At 35.8% G+C, this 23,609-nt stretch overlaps 1 protein-coding gene across 1 annotated transcript in view; it reads left to right on the forward strand.

Moving 5' to 3' along the window:
- Positions 1 to 21,092, forward strand: part of LOC138698789 (uncharacterized) — a 31,357-nt gene extending 10,265 nt beyond the window's left edge. The window contains exons 2-4 of the mRNA XM_069825013.1: positions 5,509 to 5,881; positions 8,401 to 8,677; positions 19,505 to 21,092. Of these exons, the coding sequence (XP_069681114.1) occupies positions 5,611 to 5,881; positions 8,401 to 8,677; positions 19,505 to 20,993 (2,037 nt within the window). The 5' untranslated portion in view covers positions 5,509 to 5,610 and the 3' untranslated portion in view covers positions 20,994 to 21,092. The remainder of the gene's footprint in view (positions 1 to 5,508; positions 5,882 to 8,400; positions 8,678 to 19,504) is intronic.
- Positions 21,093 to 23,609: the final 2,517 nt, after the last annotated feature.

Here is a 23,609-nt window from a genome sequence, read left to right on the forward strand (position 1 = left end):
GTCCGCTCGTTTCACGGTCAGATGCGCTAACCGTTATTCCACACAAGTGGACAAGATTAACGTTAAACAGAGCAGCATCACACCAGTTTTCCATACTTGTGACTGACTTAATAATTCTATAGTATCGGTATACTGTATTAAACACATCTGGCAATGTTCACTGTGTAATTCCGAAACACTATCTTGAAGCAGGTGTTCAACGCGAGTTTCTCATAATATTGCTAATTCTCGAATAAAGAGAAAAGACCATATACGCCTTGAATTTCAAAAAGTCACACGGATCGTGATTTCTACCAGAAGCGTGGGTGTTTCCAGGAACAGCCATTACTCTTCCTTTCATAATCTGAAGCCCCAGCACGTTCGAGGTCAAAGTGTCCTGAGTGCGATCTTCCTCAGAAATTCTAAAAGCGTTATTAAATATTCCTGAAGACTCTGCGTGCTAAGATTATAGTGGCTAGGCCCGCCATTTGCTGCTTCTTCAAGTCTTCCACAATCAGGCTAGCAAATGGGTTGCCAGAATCAGGAATGCGAACTTGAGGGGGAGTAGGCAGTGCTGTATTTATAAACTTCAGGATGTGCTCAGAACTGCGTGCACGATAAATGCTTCCATACGACTTCCATTTCCAGCTCCGGTAAAGTTTCTTGCCTCGTTCCCACCTTGTTTCTAAATTCAACTCATAATTCAGCGTTTAAATTTACGACACTAATAAATTATGAACACCTAGGAAATAGCGAGAGATACAGAAAAAGTTAAAAAATGGTCAAGTTGAGTGCCTTTATTTCACATATTCTACAACAGAATCTGGCGGTACAGATATGAGATTGTTATACAGGGTGATTCAGTGACTTCTGATCTCCTCTGTTATCACTACAATTTCGTAACAATATTAACAATCTTCATATAGGAACCCATATCCGGAAACATTCTCTTTGGTGAGGTATATTAGCTTAGGGAGTAATGGCAAAATCGACACTTTATCTTTTAATTCTGCTGCAAAGAGAATTATCGAAATTTGTCTATATATACGAAAACTTCTTGAGGAATATAAAAATGGCGATTAGCAATGAATACAAATATATCAAAATATGTAGTAAATGGGGATACAGTACAAGAGTTGATTGTTAATGATGGGGAAATTTTAAGAAACCACAATGAAATAGAAGATAAATCATGTTGGGGATTATGAAGCACAAATAAAAGAAGTAATAATGGTAAATTTGTAATACTAGTTTTAAATGAGGTTTTATGGAGCAAAAAAATAATTCACAAAAAATCAAGATCCACAATAGCATTATAAATAGTATAATTAATCATGGAGCAGACGTTTGGATACTAAAAGAAAGAATAAAATTAAAATTACTTGCTACAGAAATGGAGAGTAGCTGCGAATATTATGAATAAGCAGTCACGGACCCCGATAAGGGGTGGTCCTCCAGCTTGGGGGTTGGGCGAAGGACTAACAACCCATCACCGTAAAAAAGAGTGTTACAAAACCTCAACATAAGTCTCGGAATGGTCTATATAGACCAGTTTCTGTCTGATGATTTTCCACTAAAGCAAATATATGGACTATCACCTTTACTTTTTACTTTGCTCTAGAATATGTCGTTAGGAAAGTCCAGGATAACAGAGATAATTTGGAATTGAACGAATTGCATCAGCTGCTTTACATGTTCTGTAAAGAAAAGTACACAATTAAACAGAAAATACGGTAACAATGTTTTAATTTACTATCACCTGCACTTTTCCCGTTCATTGTTTCCATTAGTTTTCTCCGAAACAGTTAAGAAAAGGACATATGTTCATATAAACTTTTTTGTTCACAAACACCAATATTATCAACCTTCAAACCATTTACCTTCCCTTCTGACTCATCCTGTATTTTAGAATTAATACACTGTCATTTTCAGTGGGCTTACTTACGTAAATTAATATGCTATATTAGCAACATAGCAAAGATATCATTGAATTACTTTTTAATATGCGTACAAGTCTTTCTTTTACCCTCTACTGCATATACAGTCAACTTCGCATATAGCGAACATCTGCGGACTTGCATATTTCGTTCACTATATCCGAAGTGTCTCTCCCGTAAACTTAAATAACAGAAATGAATGAAATTGTGAACAAGAAAATAAAATATTTCATTTTTGTGGAATGAATTGCACTGTATACTGTTACTCACAGTTGATTTACTTAAACTATGCTGTCGACCCACGTCCGCTTGCGAAAGACCGCGTTCAATGTCACTTATAATATTCACCTTATCTTCCAAAGAAAACACTTTACGCTTCGACATTTTTATACAGTACATTCACTGTTGGAACACTGGATCAGGTAGAAATGACAAACGCTTTTATGGTGTGACTGCGTACTCAGCCTTGGAATTTCCCGGATCACTTAATGGAAACTGGGAGAGGGTTGATGGAGTTTGAAAGCCATCGAAATCTTACCTTTTTTTATCCTCTGGACATAATGTCCGTCCCCTTTTAATAAAAGAAGGCAATTTCATTTTCCATTGTTTCGATGCAGTCAGTCATAATGACAATGTTTCTGAGAACAAAAGGCAACCCTTTCACAGTGGAGGATTAGAAATAACGGTAGAGTAGAGTGCCTGAGAACAGAATGTCAACCCTTCGACGGTGGAGTGAGGCAAGGTCGTCACGCGTTGCCTGGATTTACAGTACAGCTCATTGTCTAGGAATCACTAATCCTACCTTTCTCCTTTGATTAAAGGAGTAAGAAACTTAGAATGTTATTCTCAACACTTTCTTTCAATTTTCAGTACAAAAGGTTCACTATAAAAAAAGCAAGGGTTCACTATAAACGGAAATATTAATATACTTTTTAATGTATTCGGGTCGGGACCAACGATTTAGGTTCACTATAGCCGAATGTTCATTATAACCGAGTTCACTATAGGGTGATTCAAAAGTCGCGCGACATAGGATATCTCCGTTATTAGTGTAAATAAATGTTAAATGTTATGTTTTTTTTAACGACGCTCGCAACTGCAGAGGTTATATCAGCGTCGCCGGATGTGCCGGAATTTTGTCCCGCAGGAGTTCTTTTACATGCCAGTAAATCTACTGACATGAGCCTGTCGCATTTAAGCACACTTAAATGCCATCGACCTGGCCCGGGATCGAACCCGCAATCTTGGTCATACAAGGCCAGCGCTATACCAACTCGCCAACCAGCTCGACATTAGTTTAAGTAAAAAAAAAAATAGTTTCAAATAAATGTTTTAGATATTGATACGTGTAGTTCATGTGCAAAATTTAAAGTAAATCGTAAGAGCCATTTTTGAGAAAATTACAACAAACATGTTCGCGTTTCAAGTAAAGAACCAGTTCGGTTAGGGAAAACGCATCCAAAACTGAGGTGCCACATCTCTGATGGGTACGAAAGTTAAATTAGAAATGTGTTTGGGTACCCTCCAGAGATGTGGCACCTCAGTTTTGGATGCGTTTTCCCCAACCAAACTGGTACTTTACTTGAAACGAGAACATGTTTGTTGTAATTTTCTCAAAAATGGCTCTTACGATTTTCTTTAAATTTTGCACATGAACTACACGTACCAATATCTAAAACATTTATTTGAAACTCTTTTTGTACTTATACTAATAACGGAGATTCCTATGTCGCACTACTTTTGAATCACCCTGTATATAAATATTTAGGTGTGCCTACTCGAGAGCAAGCTAAATAGTTGACAATATAAAAAAACACGGAGTTTCTAGTTAATGCCTGCTACTTTGAACGACTCTCCTTGAGTTTTATTTTAATATTGTCATTGATAATTCTAGTCGCACTGAAAATTGCAGTTGCTTGAACTCGAAATGTATGTTAGTGGGTATCATAGGAATATGTGGGGAAAAAAATCATGTTTCGTTTTGCCAGTTAATATTGTCGCTTCTAGTACGTTTCGCTATTTTTGGGCTACTAGACAAAGTCCAGGATTATAATGTCCATACGTCAAAATGTCCATGCAATAGTCGACCTGATTGGCAAGTTGGTATAGCGCTGGCCTTCTATGCCCAAGGTTGCGGGTTCGATCCCGGGTCAGGTCGATGGCATTTGAGTGTGCTTAAATGCGACAGACTCATGTCAGTAGATTTACTGGCATGTAAAAGAACTCCTGCGGGACAAAATTCCGGCACATCCGGCGACGCTGATATAACCTCTGCAGTTGCGAGCGTCGTTAAATAAAACATAACATTTAACATTCCATGCAATAATGTCCACGTTGAAAATGTCCATAGTAGTATAATGTCCACTTCACTCAGTTAGTGCCATCACAGAAGGGTAAGCAACTTCTTTCTCTTCGTGGATACCTGTACCAATATCATGACTTTAATAAATAAATAATAAGTAAAATGCGCTCGAAAGAGCATTGATAATACACATTATTGTTTTATCAAGTCATTCAACGACCCCGTCCATCTTCTACACTGTTTGAAGTGATATCTGCCGCACTTTTGTTCACATAACTTGCACTCACACGAGTCACTCGGTTTGTGGAACTTCACTGTCTTGCGCAATTTATGGTGGAAACCGTGCGTGGCCAAACCTATAATAACTTGTCTTTGTGGTTGGTTACTGCTGGTCCACTCCCTGTTCGTCATGGTGTGTGTTACGAAAAATTCTTTTTCTATTTCTCTTTCCTTCTGTTTTCTTCTCTCTGCGACATCCTTGTAAGGTTCCGTTGCTGGCAGCACCATCCTGATTCGCAGGTCCTCCAGGAATGGTGTTTCTCTGGCCAACATGTAGACCATTCATGACTTTAATAGAGATAGGACAAAAATATATTGACGATACAGGAACATGAACCTCCCAAGCCTGAAAGGCATGCAGCACACAAACAACGCAGTAGAAGACTGGCACAATCTTCTTCAACGCGTGATGGCTGTACATCCATCCATCCACTTGGCGATTTATACAATGCCTAAAGCACGAAGAAAATGGAATTTGGACACAAATATTGCAAGTAAGAGTGAGGCACACACAAATTAAAGAGCCGGGAATGAAACGTTTTGACGGGTCAAAGACAAATTCTCCAGATTGTGAGAAACTACAACAGGTACAAAGAAAAAGGAGAAATTCTCTTAAATCTTAAAAGTATTAGTTACCATCTTAAAAGTGGGGCTCCGGTTTCCGATGATTAATAACTTATTTGTACGAGTTGTGGAATAAAATTTATTGTGTTCTATTCAAGCAGAATTTTCCTTTGAACTTTGACATTATGCACGTTTGACACTATGGACATTTTGACCTAACGGACGTTTTATCATATGGCCTTTCTGTCGTATGGACATTTGGTACATGGACATTTTCATCTTATGGACATTTTGACCTTATGGACGTTTTATCATATGAACGTTCCGTACTATGGACTATATAAACATCTTGTCAATAACTGTGCCTTCAGAGAACCAATTAAAGTATTTAGTAGTTTGCGACTATTTTATCGTTTCTACCAAGGCACGTATTTGATATGTTCACAGGCAAATAATCTCCACGAAGTCAGAGTCTGGAACTCATTCGGTTTGACAAGGAGGTGAGCCCTTGAAAGTTCATGGCAACCAGATCAGTCTGTGATATCCAAAATGGCGAAGACGTACACGATGACAATCTCGCAAGAGGGGCTGATCCACCTGGTGGAGGACGGCCCCATCCCCCCGGTGGTGCCCGGCGTGTTCCTGGTACTCAACTTCAGCCTGGGGCTGTGCCTGAACCTGGTGCTGGTCTTCACCGTCATCACCAGCCCGGTGCTGCGTCGTCTGTCCTTCAACAGGATCCTCCTCCACCTGTGCATCGCCTGCTCCCTCGAATGCTTCCTCAACGTGACGGCTGCAGTGGCTTTCCTCGCAGTGACACGTGAGTGTCAAAATTATCCAGATTTTATTGTGTGTAAATTTTCTTCTGGTATGCGGGTTCCATTACCACGGAGGGTGATAAATTTTAAGTGGAGAGGATGATATTTTTAAAAACTTTTTTCCTATTTGGTGTAAAATATTATTTTTTTTTGTACGTAGAGAGCTCATAGCTGTGGCAACTCAACCAAATAAAAATATTTTGAAAAAAAAAATTATTTGGGGGCCCAAATTTGAAAAAAAATATACCCAAATGCAGAATTGTACTAAAACCGATATATCTATACCGTTTTTAAAGATAGATTCAAACAGTTTTTTGCAACGTATTTGCAAAAGCATGTTCTACAAACTGTCTGTAACAGAATTTTGATATGAGTCCCTACGTTTGTAAAATAAACAATTAAAATTTAATAACAATTTTCTGATTTCCTTTCTTGCAAACAAACGGACTTATTTTTAAAATGAAATCAATTAACAAAATTCTGTTACAGAGAAACATTTCCTAATAGTCTAAAGAATGTGTGTTCTAAATTTCATGCATGTATCTTTAATAGTTCAGAAATTATATCCATTTTTGTCTGGCAATGTAGCAAAAAAAATGAAGTTACCGGAAACCGATAAAAGAGGAGGGTATGTGGTTTAAAAATCCATAGCGCAGGAAGTTTAAAAATGACGTCTCAACATCCGATAAGGGCACAAATACCCACAAAATGTTATGCAATGCATTCCACGCATATCAAAGAGTATTTTGCAGCAAAAATATTTTTTTGAAAATTTAATTTACCGGAAACAACAATAAAAGTGGGCGAGTGATTTAAAAATCCATAACGCAGGTAGTTTAAAAATGGCGACTCAACATCCGATAAGGGCACAAATACCCACAAAATGTTATGCTATGCATTCCACACATATTACAGAGTATTTTAAAGAATTTTTTTTTTAATTTACTCATTTTTCACTAAAAAATACCATCCTCTCCCCTTAAGCGAAAGTACTTAGTGGATGACTCCATCACATACACTGTAAATTGTATGTTACAAAGCACATTAATGCAATTTAAATTTTCACATATCAAATGTTACTTGTCTGAAGATGCCGTTTTAGGCGAAAGCGTTAACAATAAAAGTAGCCTATTTAATGTAAACTGTTTATAAGATTCCATTAATTGTGATAAGTAAAGACCGGATTTCTAAGCACAATCAAACAGTAAAATAATCAAGCAAATAAACACGAAAAATTGTGAAAATAAGCACCAAAATAAGTAAAAACGAATACACGGAAACATGATGATAAATTGTTTCGTAGAAATTTTACTTTTTTGATGGCGTTGCAGTATACAGTAATCCTGAGATTTTCCTGAGTGAAGCTCCTGCGTCTGTAAGTGAAGAATGATTTGTAAAGTGAAAATGTTCCTTCGACGTCGCATGACGTCACAGGCGCATGTGAAAAGCACCACAGTTCTTCTGCGGTGAATTCCTCTTCAATATCTGTTTCTTCACCAGAAGATTTTTAGAAATCTGACACAGTGTTTTGTAACCGGAATTTTTCTGTAATACCTGACCGTTTGTCAACGCAATTTTTGCAACCCCATATGCTTCTGAATGTTAGCGAAATTTCGTCTATCAGAGAAAGTCAATGTTCCAAGGTTCTCTCCTAATTAGAACTACGCAGTATTATTTCACAACATCCTGGGTCATACTCTAGCACTGCTTTCTTACGCATTCGACTGAAGTTAATTTTTTGTTAGTCAATAAAAAAAGGGAATCAGTGAAATATGCACTTTCAAAATTACAGTTTTGAGTAAAATATAATGTTTTAATTGAAATCGTAAATAAGTAAGCGAAATAAACATTTATATATAGTTAATACTGCTTATCTAGGTGCGTCTTTGGAAGTATAACCTTTCTGCTTACCTTTAAAAATGTGGAAAAAAATATGCATTTTGCTTAGAAATCCGGGCTTTATTGATAAGTCATAAGACTGATTTACAACTGATTATTATTTTAGTAATAACATTTTTTTAAGCTGTTTACTATTAATAATCCGTGGCGCTACAGCCCACGAGGGGCCAAGACCGACCAGCCGGCTGCTGGCCTCACGGCCACATGCCGAAGCAGAGGTGGACGATGATCCAACCAGAATGGAGGTATCGTGTGGTTAGAACGATGAGCCCCACCACCCCTAGCCATTATAGTTGGTTTGCGTAACCGGATTTCGCTACCTATCATAGCTCCCAAAGTGCATCACGATGCTGGGTAGACACCGGCACCACACACTGACCGAAATTTAAAGATTAAAATTTCTTCCCCCATGAGGACTCGAACCAGCGCGCACTCCGTAACGCGAGTCCCAGGCAGGATGCCTTAGACCACGATGCCACGGCGCGGGACTGTTTACTATTATTGATGTTTTTTGTTGTGCAGAAGAATAGTGAGGCACCTCCACAAGCTTCTTAAGTTTGTGCGCAACCTTTTGAATCACCCTGTATAATTACGTACCACCTTCGGGTTTTGTTCGTTCCAGATCTGGATATAGAGTCCAAGTTCGCGTCGGAGTTGCTGCTGGGTTGCCGTATAAACGCGGCCCTGGCGCAGTGGACGATGGCCATCCAGAGCGCGGCATTAGCGGCGCTGGCCGTGGACCGCATCGTGACGCTGCGTCAACAGGTCGACCCCAAGAGTGTGACGACGGCCCGCCTCATGAGGCTGCTGCCTGCGCTCCTGTGGGTGTACGGCACCGCCCTGGTCACCCCTATCGTCGCCACGACGCACATCGTAGCTGTCCGACCCTTCCCCGATAGGTGAGTGTCAATCAGAGGTCTGCATCGGACGTTTTCGCTCGAGCGCTAAATAGTTCATAGCATAATCCGATAGGTAGCGCACATGCATGATGAGTAAAATTGTCACGAGCGATAAATCCTCGAACGGTATAAGCCGAGCGTTAGACATTCGTTCTTGTTACAGTGATGAACTGTGTAGTAACATCATAGATGTTTATCATTTCAAAACTTTGCAGTGTTTAACTAACCTCTCCATAGTACAACTACAAAACTTGCTTTAAAATGTAATATAAATGTTGTAGGTAAATGTTTTTTTTTTTTTTTTTTTTTTCCACACAGGAGTGATTTTGTTTTTGCCACATCTGATAGATGTTATTGGATGTAAATGTAATTATTATAAACGGAGAACACAATCACGATAATGCAAGAACTGTATCAAGTTTTCTAGTAATAATAATAATAATAATAATAATAATAATAATAATAATAATAATAATAATAATAATAATAATAATTAGTGTATCAATCTTTGCGTCTGTAACAGTTGTGCAGCATGATTATTCGTTTCATTATATTTTCTGTGACGTTATCTCTGTACTAATATTGTTATTAATCTACTGCTATATCAATAATATTTTGTAAAACGTTTCTACATTGTCGCAGTATATAGGCGGAACACTGTGTATGCACCTATCATATTATATATGTGGTAAATCAAATATTGAATAAGTATTAATTAGCAGTAATAACTGTCCATCGAAGTTTTTCATACTATTTTATTTATAACTTCATGTTACTGTTTTGGTACGTCCCATTGACTCTTCCATTAAACGTTTGTCATAAACGCAGAAAATAAAGCCTTATTTTTACCGTGTGAGCAAAACATATGTGTACATATGTATACAAGATAAGACATGTCGGTGAGATGACCTTGTACTGTGCTTCTATTTATTACGAGAGTATCACGACCGATCGTATCTCACTCGAGGGTGCGACACTCGACAGAGTTCAAGCGAGCGATTTAACTCCAGTGCAGCACTCTGGTGTCAGCCTTACAGAGTCCTGGTCCGAAACTCGCTCAGTCCATTTTTCAACACTGTTTTCCTCCTCATTCATAAATCCTGCAATGCGCCTTTCCGAGATTCTTTCACTTAGTCATAGTGTCCTGCCCAAGGGCAGGTCTTTCACTGCAAACCCAGTATTGTCCAATCTTCCCTTTTTTCACCTTCCTCTTCGCCTCCGCATACGATCCATACATCTCAATATGGTCCGAAAGGTTGTGGGTTCGAGTCCCGCCTTGGGAATGGGTGTTGTGTACGTACTAGTTTAAGAAAGCGGAAAAAAAAAAAAAATATTGTCTATCATCTCATATCTTCTTCTGCCACGAACTTTTTTCCCTTCATCATTCTTTCCAGAGTATTACGCCCCCAAGCTAAATTTGCGTCCCATGAATGCAAGACACAAGCGCTAGTAGCTCTAATTGCTCTAGTTGTTAGTATACAACTTACAGTTTCGTCTGTGACCGAGGTCATGTTACAAGAGATAATGCAATGAGTGACGTAATACACACAGTGGACAAAAAAAAAAAGGCACACAATTAGAAATACTCTATAGTCGGAAATACATAACATTAATTTATAATGAATACAATGTTGGAAGGAGTAGACTTTAAGGATGAGCTGGACTTTTTATTACGTTTTTAGAAGCTAAATTAAAATCCAATGCAGGTCAATACACAATGATGCGAAAAATGTAGTTTTTGAAGACAATTTATTACTTCAAAATGCAGAAACTGAATGTTGGTAAAATTAATAATAATTAATGATCTTTCAAATAATCAAAATTAAAAATGATGCTCTATGTGACCGCCATTTGCCCGCACAACCATTTGTAGGCGTCTTCTCCGTTGTCCGTTTGATCAACCCGGTCCCAACATTCAAGGCGGCGTTGTCTTTGTAAAATACCCTTATTCTTTAGTTTTAAGGATAAAAGAATATTACAGATAAAGAATGAACTATTCAGAAGTATCATTTCTTTCATTAGCTAGTATTCTGAAGCTAAAAATGTGTTGTGAATGCAATAGTTGCTTCGTACAGAATTTTTTTTTTTTTTTCGGTTTTTAACTACAAAATTACATTTTCCTTACTCATTTATCACGTCAATTGTTACAAACCACGCCACTGTTGTAAATTCTTCAAGATTTTACATTAAGATGTATAATTAAACGGTAAAGAATCAAGTTCCTAAAGTCGTATGATTTGTAACAATTTTTATGATGAGTAAGAATAATGTAGGCTAATTTATAGTTAACAATTGAAAAACAAAATCTGTACAAAGCAATTCACAACACGTTTTTAGCTTCGCAAGATTAGCCAATTGAAGAAATGATACTTCTGAATAATTCATTTTCTATTTTCTAATATAATTTTACCCTTAAAACCAAAGAAGAAAGGTATTTTACTAACAACTTCAAATTAATGTAACTCTGAAAATATTGAGATTAGGACAAATGTTTATATGACATTTTTTGCTCAGAATGTCTTCGGGAATAAGCTCCGTAAGTGGCGGTAAATCCTCGTGAAACACCCTGTATATCAATGGCTATGCCGATAAGTAGAATTTATTTATTTATTTATTTATTTATTTATTTATTTATTTATTTATTTATTTATTTATTTATTTATTCATTTATTTATTTATTTATTTAAGCTGGTAGATATAAGACCATTAGGCCTTCTCTTCCCCTCTACCAGGGGATTACAACTACAATATTGAGAATACAATTACAATTATAATTACAATTAATATTAAATTTACAGATACAATGAAAATCAAACTACTAAAACATTAACTGATTAATAATAGCTAGACAGTTTATTGTGGAAGTTAAGAAGAGAGAATTTTTTTTTATTAATTAAGTAAAAAGTAAACCTACTCTACGCAGTAAGAAAATGCTTAATAAGTTTGCTTTTGAACGCTACTAAATTCCGACAGTCTCTGATGTCACTGGGTAGGGTATTCCACAAGCGCGAGAGCGAGATTGTGTATGATGATGAATACGATGATGTCTTAAGTGTTGGTATGGCTAGTATGCGGCTATTTTGCGTGCGTGTGAAGAGATTATGATATGATGACAGGTAACTGAAACGGGAGGCAAGGTAGGTAGGTGTAGAAGTGTGAAGGACTTGGAAAAGGAGAACAAGAGAATGAAAATTTCTACGTTCGTTAAGCCGTAGCCAGTTTAGAGTTTGGAAGGATGGGGTAATGTGGTCAGCGCGACGGACATCGCAGACGAAGCGAACACAAGAATTATGAACACGTTGTAATCTTTGCGACTGGTTGACATTGAGGTCAGTCAGTAGAAAATCACAATAATCGAAGTGGGGCATTACTAGTGTTTCCACTAGTATTTACTGTAATAACATATAATATTATTCATTACAAAAGTAGAGCCCCACAATTAATTTTAAGGTATATGTACACCAACAAAACACAAAAAAATGATTAAAAATTAGAATTTTCAAAGTATAACTATTTTAATAGAAAATTTTCTCCCCTTTAATTTGATATAAAAATTTTCGATTTATGCCTTATGGTTTTTCAGGTAAGTCGCATTTTCCAAAATGCTGCGTCATCAGCCACGGTCACTTACTTTTGGAGTGCATTACTTTTGGAGTGATCTTCGTAGCAGTCAATCCTCTCATCCAGCATTGCTTGTAAAATAAACTTCTTTCTAGTCCCGAAATAGATGCATAGATATCTAGGCATGATAATTAGATTGAAAAAACTTTTTTACATAATGAAGTAATTTATAATCTTTTACTGTTAGTCATAAAACTGTAAATTTGTGTGTCAATGATGTTGTACGTCATTTTAATAAGAGTCCAAAAGTAGAAATTAAAATTCTGAGGAGGATGGGCATAAACCCTGGGACGAACACCATCGCAGGATTTGTTGCATCAATGGAAATAGGGACAAAAATGCAAAAAAAAAAAAAAAAAAAAAAAAAATTCAACACCTGTAGTTAAAACAAGGAGGAGGTATTTGAGTGGCAGAAAGAAGCTGAAACTGGACCGACATGAAGCTGCTTAAGGGGTGACATATGATGATGGAGTCTTCTAGGCTCTGAAAGTTTGTCGCTCATTTCCTGTAAATAGTAATTTTAGAATATTTAATTCTTTCAAACATGATATCTCAGCCAAATATGGTGATACCAAGAAGATATTGGTGTCATTTTGAAGCTTTAAATGTCCCCCGGTGCCTGACGATGAGTAAAATAACATTAATATAATTAATAATTATCTATGAATTTTTTTACATGATTTATATAACATAAAATATTATTGTAAGTTACATATATGGTAATATTTAATGAATGTAAATAAAAATAAAAAATAGCTGTATGTCAGGCACTAAAGAATAGTTTTAGCTATAAAACAGTGAAAAAACTGTGGCTCTATCTTAAAAACTACATGAGCTATCATGTTTCAAGTTGCATGTCAAAATTATAAACAAAATAATTTTTAAAAACAATTTAGACATAATTGATCTGTTCACTTCATCCTCTTTCTGGTACCATTCTCAATTGTATATAAATTTTACAGAGCAAAATTATGCAAAACAAATTTTTTTTATGTAAAGGTGAACATATACCTTAATATTCGTTACCAATTAAATTAACTGATTGCTTCCCTAGTGGTAAATAGTTCATTTCACGCAAATAGAAGCATTATCATTGATTGCCCTGGAAGACTTAGATTAGTTGGCAAGCACTTCATCTCGTTCAGCCGCAAGCCCTTGTATTTGTCAAGTTAGTCGCAAATATCTCGCAATTTAATTACGGAAACCACAAGAAGACATTCACACTACCCCCCCCCTCTAGTTAGTAATCAACTTTCCAACATCTCTAAACCTAAAATATATCAAACCTGCTTCATTCATTGACGTCAAACGAAACCATTTAAGTATAACCCATTGATTGCGATTCGCAGACTACTGTCTAAGACAGTCTCTCACAGGATGCTTAACTTAGGTCTACAGTGACCATTGACTTGATCGCAATGAAAACTCGCTAGCTGCATTTTGTTGGCTTCCACAAAAGTAGACGTCATTATCTTATCTGAGAGGAGAAATGTTACATTCCCTTTCTCTCTTATACCGAATTTTGCACACCTCTACTCCCTCTTACTTATCTGTCTGATGCCAGAGTCTTTCTCGGTATCATAACTTAAATACTCGGTCACAATATGATAACACGCTAGAAATACCACTGCACACATCATCTCTTTATTCTTCATCTTTCACTGTTGCTACTTCTCGTCACTGGAATTCTCTGCCGCCTGAAGTCAAGGACTGCCGAACTTTAATTTCCTTTAAGTGTAAATTAGAAAAATATCTTATGATGAGTTGCCAGACCTAACGCGTTGCAAATATTTAATGGAATGTGTTCCACTGTATTTATTTTTATTTATTTTTTTGTTTCTTATTTTTATTATCTAAATCGTGTTTATTTATCACTTAACGCCAATATGTATCCCACTGTGTTGTTTTTTTTATTATTAATCTATTTTTGTGTACTTTTTATTCAATTGTCGGTTTCTGGTTTGATTATGTAAATCCTACTTAACTGTAATCTAATACTAATATGTATACTAATGTGTTTATTTTTATTTTCACTGTGTACATTTTTTTATTGAATTATCGGCTTCTGTTTTTATGTGATTCGTATTTGATTCTAACAACATTAATATCTATTTCACTATGTTTATTTTTATTTTATGAGGTAAATTTTATGTAACTACCTCTTTTGATCTCATTATGTATCTAAATTGTATCAGTATGTAATTACTTAATTCCGATCCAGTTTTATGTTCAACTATGTAAGCAAGTTTTAATCCTGGTTGAGTGTAAGAGAAGGCCTTACGGCCTTAACTCTGCCAGGTTAAATAAAGCCATTATTATTATTATGATTATTATTATTATTATTATTATGATTATTATTATTATTATTATTATTATTATTATTATTATTATTATTATTATTATTATTATCTTAATTTCGTTTGCGATAGTCACTCATGTACAGTACTCTTGACTGCCTGGTGCCTACGACAAAACATTCATTTCATAGTTTTCATAGTTTTCTTTCATTACAAATCCAGCATTCTCCAATCTTCTCAATTTTTCGCCTTCCTCTTAGTCTCCACATACGATCCATGTATATCTTAATATTGTCTATCATCTGATATCTTATTCTGCCCCAACTTTTTTCTCATTCACCATTCCTTCCAGTGCATCCTTCAGTAGTCACTTTCTTCTCAGCCAGTGACCCAGCCAATTTCTTTTTCTCTTCCTAATCAGATTCAGTATCATTCTTTCTTCGTCCACTCTTCCCACCGCAGCTTCATTTCTTCTGAAATCTGTCTAGTTCACACACTCCATTCCTCTCCATATCCACATTTCAAATGCTTCTATTCGCTTCTCTTCACTTCGTCGTAATGTCATGGCAAAACAATGCTAACTAATCAAATTAATACATTTTTAGTCTACTCTCTAACACATAAATATTAAACGCTTCCGTTTTCAGTCGACTCTCCTATATTGCGTGCACTCGTCCAATGAAGTAGTAATTACATTCACAGTATTCAGTAATATCACGGACAAATAACATGGAAAGACCTCCAACTCAATGTATACGTTCGAGAGACTTCAAATTTATAAGCGAATGTTAAAGCCAATGGTGGCAAAAAAAAAAAACTGAAGTACATCTCATGTTATACAGCCCGATCGGTATTACAGGTATCCATTATACCAACAATATTATTATTATTATTATTATTATTATTATTATTATTATTATTATTATTATCTTGGTGATTCTCTCTCGGACCCATTTAATTGTTTATGTGGAGTTCCCCAAGGATCTACATTGGGCCCTCTATTATTTTTATTATTTATTGATGACATATGTAAAAGAATAAGTTCAAACTACCTGTTATTTGCTGATGATCTCAAAATCTTTCGCTCAATAAATAGTTCTGCCGATTGCCAAACTCTTCAAAATGATATTAACTCCATTGAACTTTGGTCTGACATTAATGGAATGAAAATTAATGAAACAAAAACTTTTGTCATTTCGTACTCTCGAAAAACTACTTCCATAAAATTTAATTATTCTCTTAATAACGCCTGTATTATTAGGAAAAATTCTATAAAAGATCTTGGTGTACTACTCGATTCTAAATTATACTTTCACGATCATGTTCAATATATTTATAATCATTCAATAAGAATGCTTGGTTTAATAAGGTCTATAACCTATTCTTTTTCTACTCCTGAGTCACTATTAATTCTATACTTTACTTTGGTTCGCTCTAAACTTGAATATGCATCTGTAGCCTGGAATTCCATTACTTCAACCGATTCGGTTAAATTGGAAAATATTCAAAGAAAATTTATTTCCTTATGTGCTTTTCGATATATACCCAATTCCACTGACTTTAACTATGATATTACCTGTAAATATTTTAACTGTTGTAGCCTTTATGCTAGACGTCTAAATCTTGATTATCAATTTTTTTGCAAAGTTATCAAGGGTGATATTGATTGTGAGTCTATCATAAACAATATCAGCCTTCGTATTCCTACAAAAGGTTTAAGATTTCAAAAAAAATTTTTATAACCGAAATTCAAAATCACTTTCTCCAGTCTGTAGATGCATAAAATATGCCAATTTGCATGGGCACAATTCAGATCCTTTTAAGGTTTAGTTCGTCTTGATTATTAGTTTTTACTGTTTGTACTCAATTTTATTCATGTATGTTTTTGTTATTTAAGATATTATTTATTTTTGTTTTGCACCTTTGTATCTTCTGTTTGTGTATTGTGCTGAACTATAATTGGCCTCTGGCTGTTGTTCAGCACACAAATATTAATAATAAATAAATAAATAAATAAAATAAATAAATAAATTATTATTATTATTATTATTATTATTATTATTATTACTTATGGCTTTTAAGGAACCCGGAACTTCGTTGCCGTCCTCACATAAGCCCGCCATCGGTCCCTATCCTGAGCAAGATTAATCCAGTCCCTACCATTATATCCCACCTCCCTCAAATCCATTTTTATATTACCCTCCCATCTACGTCCCGGCCTCCTCAAAGGTCTTTTTCCCTCGGGCCTTCCAATTAACAATCTATATTTTCATAGTTATTAAACAAAAGGTATGAATTCTTTAAGATTTTTTGAACCAAAATGCAACACTGCTACAGTATTTAATCATAGTGATATGATGATAGGGACTGGATTAATCTTGGTCAGGATAGAGACCGATGGCGGGGTTATGTGAGGGCGGCAATGAAACCTCCGGGTTCCTTAAAAGCCATTTGTAAGTAAGTAAGTAATAATTTAGGTCCAAGAATATATTGTAACAAATTTATATGTAAATTCTAATAGTTCTAGTATTAAGTATGAATTTTATAAATAACGATAAATTGTAAGTTTAAATCTATATATTCTTATTGCGTAGTAGACATAAGACAAATTGTATTATATACTTCTTAATTTAAATCCAGGAATCCGCCCCTGAGCACGAGTACTACTATTTCAGGGGTGAGCTAAAGTTTTATCCGTGGCGTCGTGGTCTGAGGCATGCCGCCTACGACTCGCGTTACGGATTGCGCGCTGGTTCGAGTCTTCATTGTGGAAGAAATTTTCTCATGAAATTTCAGCCAGTGTATGGGACCGGTGCCCACCCAGCATCGTGATGCACTTGGGGAGCTAGGATAGGTAGCGAAATCCGGTTACGCAAACCAGCTATAACGGCTGGGGGGCTCATCGTGCTAACCACACGATACCTCCATTCTGATTGGATGATCGTCCACCTCTGCTTCGGCATGTTGTCGTGAGGCCAGCAGCCGGCTGGTAGGTCTTGGCCCTTCATGGGCTATAGCGCCACGGGTTATTATTATTATTATTATTATTATTATTATTATTATTATTATTATTATTATTATTTTTAGCTAAAGTTTTATTGTTTAAGATATTATAATTTATGTTAGAATTATTAGCAAAATAAATGCATAAATAAATAAAATAAATAAATATGCATTTCTGGATTCGCCACCTACGTGCTACATGCCCTGCCCATCTCAAACGTCTGGATTTAATGTTCCTAATTATGTCCGGTGAAGAATAAAATGCGTGCAGTTCTGTGTTGTGTAACTTTCTCCATTCTCCTTTAACTTCATCCCTCTTAGCCACAAATATTTTCGTAAGCACCTTATTCTCAAACATCGTTAACCTCTGTTTCTCTCTCAAAGTTAGATTCACTCATCCGAGATCATAGTTTAAAACCATTTTTTATGTTAAATTTTAACTCTGTGATCAAGTTTACCCCAGTTTACGATATGTAAAATAGTTAATTTCGAAGAAATAGGGAGTACTCCACGCGATATACCCTATAAGGCTTTCCCTAAAAATCTTCCCCCTCCCCAAGTAGTAACTGAAATGACACCCCTCGTCTGACAACAGAACACTGTAGTTACATGTGTATGAGTCACTTTGGGCGGAATTCATAGTCGTCACTTATAAATGAGTGAACCCTTAAGTGGTTACTTATACTCATTTCTAATTCATAGTTGTCCCTCATTCACATAATGAGTGATTACTTAAGTGAGCTGATCTGTACCCTTAAGTGACCACTCATTTTCAAAATGGATACTGAGAATGATTTTGAGGATTTTATGGAGTTTGTTGAACGAAATGAGGAAAATATACGTATCCCAAAAAGGTATATTAGAGACATGGAGAATCCTCTGGAAATGTATAGTGAACTGGAATTTAAGAAGCGATATCGTTTTCAGATCAATTCGAAGTTGTTGCTCTAGCCAAATTCATCGTTATTTATTTATTTATTTATTTACTTACTTACCGGTATTTATTTATTTATTTATTTATTTATTTATTTATTTATTTATTTATTTATTTATTTATTTATTTACTTACTTACCGGTATTTATTTATTTATTTATTTATTTATTTATTTATTTATTTATTTATTTAACAGGGCAAAGCCCCAATTACAATAGACAGTACAGATATTTGTTAAAAAACATAGAATTGCATATAACATGAAAAAAGTGATAAAACAGATACAAGTGTAATTACAAATTAAAAATAAAAAAAACATATACTACGTAAATAAAAGACACAGATATAGATATAAATGAAAAATACAAATAAAATAAATAAAAAAGAGTTAAGTATAGATGTCATAGCCAAAAATGTAAAATGTAGCTACAATTGGCAAATTACAGAGTAAATATAACACTATGTTAATAAATTCAATATACAATATTATATAGTAGGCCTAATGGGCTTAATTTATTTATTTAAGAAATTCACTACTACAGAACACGTGTTCCAATTAGTAGGATATCTGATTATAACTATAACTAACATACAACTAGGATTTAACATATCATGAAACTATTGCTGTATATAACTCATTCAGTACAATAATATTGACAACTCGTTGTTATAGCAACCCCACATGTAGAGCTGCTTTCGATTAGTTCAATGAGAGTCAGCTTTTGTTATGACGTCATGTCCGGCAGCTGTAAGTGAGCACTCATTACATGAAAGTAAGTGTTGTCTATGAATTCGGAATTGACATAAGGGTTCCCTTATTATAAGCAAACACTTATTACTTAAGGGTTCACTTATTTTATAAGTGACGACTATGAATTCCACCCTTTATCTTTCAAAGAAAAGTTGAACAAAATCAATATGTACAACATAGAGCCAAGGATAAATTGCTAAGTTTCTTTTCTTCATTTGTAGGTACTCGTGTGGTGTAGTCCAAACTTCAGAGGACTCCACAGAGCTCGTGTATCCTTCGTTACTTTTGATACTGGGCTACATAATCCCTTGGATAGTGATATTAGTCATATTCGCCATGATATTATACCACGTCATTTCTACCAGGCGCCGACAAATACAACAAGAGGAGGCAATATTGCAGAGGAGTCAAGGCAGAACATCTCTGGTAGCTCTCAGCAACTCTGCACAGCTTCTTCACTCCACATCGTACCAGACATCCTGGAGCAACTGGCTGGGAGGTTCCGGACCTTCGTCGTGGGAAGAAGTCAAGTTTTACTTCCTAAGTTCTATCCTTCTCTTGTTTTACATAATTCTGCTTGTCCCTCACATTTTATGTGTCAACATACCGACCCTCTCAACAATGCCAACTCCAGCTGCAGGTACTCTAGAAGTTTCGTCTGCTAACAACACCTCCAAGTCGTCGCAACCTCCAGAGTTGAAACCTGTTCTCACAGGGACATACGACTGCATATTTGTGTGGTGTCGTTTCATTTTTACTGTAGCAGTACCAATAATTATATTCTCCATTCATAAAGAAGTGAGGACAAAATGTGGACACATGTTCTGTTGTTGTTTTTGTCGGAGTAATGCTGTCGACCACTTAGATACAGCGAGGTCTATTTCCGCTTGCGTTGAGAAGAGAACTCTAGCGTCAGAGCAAGGAGTTAGCAACCAAGTGAACAAAACTAATTCAAGGAAAAGGTACCTGAATAAAAAGGACAAGTACACAAGAACAGCTCACTACAGGACTCCTGTTCTTTTCGCCACTTCTGAAGGTCTTCATCTCAGGCTTGTTGACGATAGATTGCAAGACAGTTACTATTTAAATGACGCTGATATTGGTGCCCCTGGCGCTGCTGGTGGCAAGGAACAGTGTTGGACTGTTGAACCGCGGTTTTTGTGCGAGTTTTGTGACGTTGCAATAATAACATCCACTCCGAGTGAATCGATAAATAACCCAGCTAATAGTTTACAACATAGTTACGGTGCTAGTATGAGAAAAAGTTCAAAACCTCCTGTTTTTGGGGAACAAAGTCTAGCAGAAGAAGATCTTCATGTGAGTGACGATCTAACGGGTGATAGCAGTGGAGAATTTGCGAGGAAACGTAATGCAGCAAAAAATGACGTACTGGTGAAAAAGAACAATTTCAATAACAGAAACGTGTCTATAAATAATAGAAATGTGTCTATAAATAACAGAAACGTATCCATAAATAACAGAAACGTGTCGTTAAATAACAAAAAAGTGCCTCGTGTGAGATTCGCTCAGACGGTGAGCGAAATTCCTTTGTCTGAGAGCGGAGTGTGGAGTTCTCCTGAAGATCAAGGACTCATGGAACAATCCTTTGTTAGTAAAAGGAACGAGTCTCAAAATATTGCCCCTAATTCTTTGAAACAAAAGCAAAACGTTAATGCGATAGCTAGAGGTCGCATAGAAAAACCGTCCTGACCCGATAAAGATAGTGCTTCTCCTCCTAGAAGTGTTTCTAGGAAACTAGTAAGAAGTTAGATTGAAATTTCTTTGTACATAATATATTTGTTAACTCAAGGCGAGTAAAATTCTTATATTTTAATAAATAAAAAGTGTGTTGTAATGTTACGAAAATTGACTATTTTTTTATAATTACTTACTTACTTACTAACTGGTTTTTAAGGAATCCGGAGGTTCATTGCCGCCCTCACATAAGCCCGCCATTAGTCCCTATCCTGAGCAAGATTAATCCAGTCTCTACCATCATATCCCACCTCCCTCAAATCCAGTTTAATATTATCCTCCCATCTACGTCTCGGTCTCCCCTAAGATCTTTTTCCCTCCGGTCTCCCAACTAACACTCTATATGCATTTCTGGATTTGCCCATACGTGCTACATGTCCTGCCCATCTCAAACGTCTGGATTTTATGTCCCTAATTATGTCAGGTGAAGTATACAATGCGTGCAGCTCTGCGTAACCGGGTAAAGGAGGGGTAACATTAGTAGCAAAAGAACTAGCTAGATATAGAATAGACTCCGTGGGAGTACAAGAGATTAGGTTAGATGGGAATGTCATATCACAAACAGGCGATTACTTGTTGTATTATGGGGAAGGAAACATTAATCACCAATTAGGAACAGGATTCTTTGTACATAAAAGAATAAAATCAGCAGTAAAAAAAGGTCGAATTTATTAGTGACAGGTTATCGTACTTAGTACTTGAAGGTAGATGGTGTAATATCGTAGTTATAAATGCTCACGCCCCTACAGAAAAAAAAGACGACCATATAAAGGATAGCTTTTATGAGGAATTGGAACACACTTTTGATCAGTTATCTGGATATCACATGAAAATTTTATTGGGGGATTTCAGTGGTAAAGTAGGACGGGAGGATATTTTTAAACCAACAATTGGAAAAGAGAGCCTACACGTAAGTAGTAATGACATGGAGTTAGGTTAGTAAACTTTGCCACATCAAAAAATTTAATTGTCAAGAGTAAGCTTACAACATTCCCCCATAAGGAACTTTCATGTGATATCTAGGTAACTGATCAAAAGTGTGTTCCAATTCCTCACAGAAGCTATCCTTTATATGGTCGTCTTTCTCTTCTGTAAGGGAATGAGCATTTATAACTACGATATAGCACCATCTACCTTTAAGTACTAAATACGATAACCTGTCACTGATAAATTCGACCTTTTTTACTGCTGATTTTATTCTTTTATGTACAAAGAATCCTGTTCCTAATTGGTGATTAATGTTTCCTTTCCCATGGGGAAGGATGTTCTTTATGTTCCTTAAGGGGGATCCCTTAGATCGGGTCTCGGCATAGCTCAGATGATAAGAGCACTTATCGCGCCAAGCTGAGGATCCTGGGTTGATTCCCCTTTTTTTTTATAATTAACGGCAGAAAATTGAGATCTTCTTTATTGGTCAATTTCTAAATGCAAACACCAAAATTGAATATTGCTAATTTATGTTAATAGTTTAGTAATTTACAATTCAGTGCCTTTCGAACTCTCCTCCTTTATATCGTTCGGCCGGCACTGTAGATCGGGTCCCGGCATAGCTCAGATGGTAAGAGCACTTATCGCGCCAAGCTGAGGATCCTGGGTTGATTCCCGGTGCCGAAACTGGTGCAAATCTTAACAGAAACGACTTTTTATCCATTAATAAGTATCTACGTGTTGACTATACAAATTCATTGATTACACAATATTCAATAGAGGACGGCGAGTTCTTCTAATAAGAATATATACATATATAATTTGAACTGGTAATGGAAATTACGAGAAAACGGCTGAACGGATTTAATAAATGACCCCTCATTTTGAAGCTTGGAACCCAACGTTTTTCATAAAAATAGTAGATTTAAGTGAAATATCAATTTTCCTACATTATTTTCCTATTTTCCAAAATCTATCTTTCTTCATTTTGGAGAACTAATTGCATTTCAGCTCGGCAGTGATTTCAGAATAAAACAAAACACGCACTACAATAAACAATAGCTATTACAAGAAGGCCATGACCTGCAGGATTGCTGACATATTTAGAGCTCAAATTCAATTGGTTATTAAAAACTTGAAGACACGCTAATTTACAGGTCTGATTCTGCGGTGTGTAATTTTCTGAGTACAGCTGTGTATTGGATATTGAAATCTACAAAACTTGAGGTGGTTTGATGACATTATTACCATTAGCAATGAAATTTCATTATAGTTAATGCCATGATGTGATTATTTTTCATTAATTATACATATTAATGCTATACTGATGGTATGAAAGTGAAACGTTTTGGGGTTACGTAAGTAGATATAGAGAATGTGTTAAATTAGATCTTCATTTCTATAATTTACTGAGTGGCGGCTGTATAGTATATATAACTACAAAACTTACGTAAGATAATAATATTGTTATTAGAAATCAAATATTTTTATAGTTATTAATCAAGTACGGTTGAGATTTTTTTTTCATATACTTAATGGCGGTGTTGTGTAGATATTTATATGCGTCATTCTCTTCAGTATTGGCTCGAGAGAGCACAAAAATTACAGTTCCTAAGGAAATACGGTATTACTTACTGATAAAAT

The sequence above is a fragment of the Periplaneta americana genome, chromosome 4 (assembly GCF_040183065.1).
Source record: "Periplaneta americana isolate PAMFEO1 chromosome 4, P.americana_PAMFEO1_priV1, whole genome shotgun sequence".
NCBI classification, from domain to species: Eukaryota; Metazoa; Arthropoda; class Insecta; order Blattodea; family Blattidae; genus Periplaneta; species Periplaneta americana.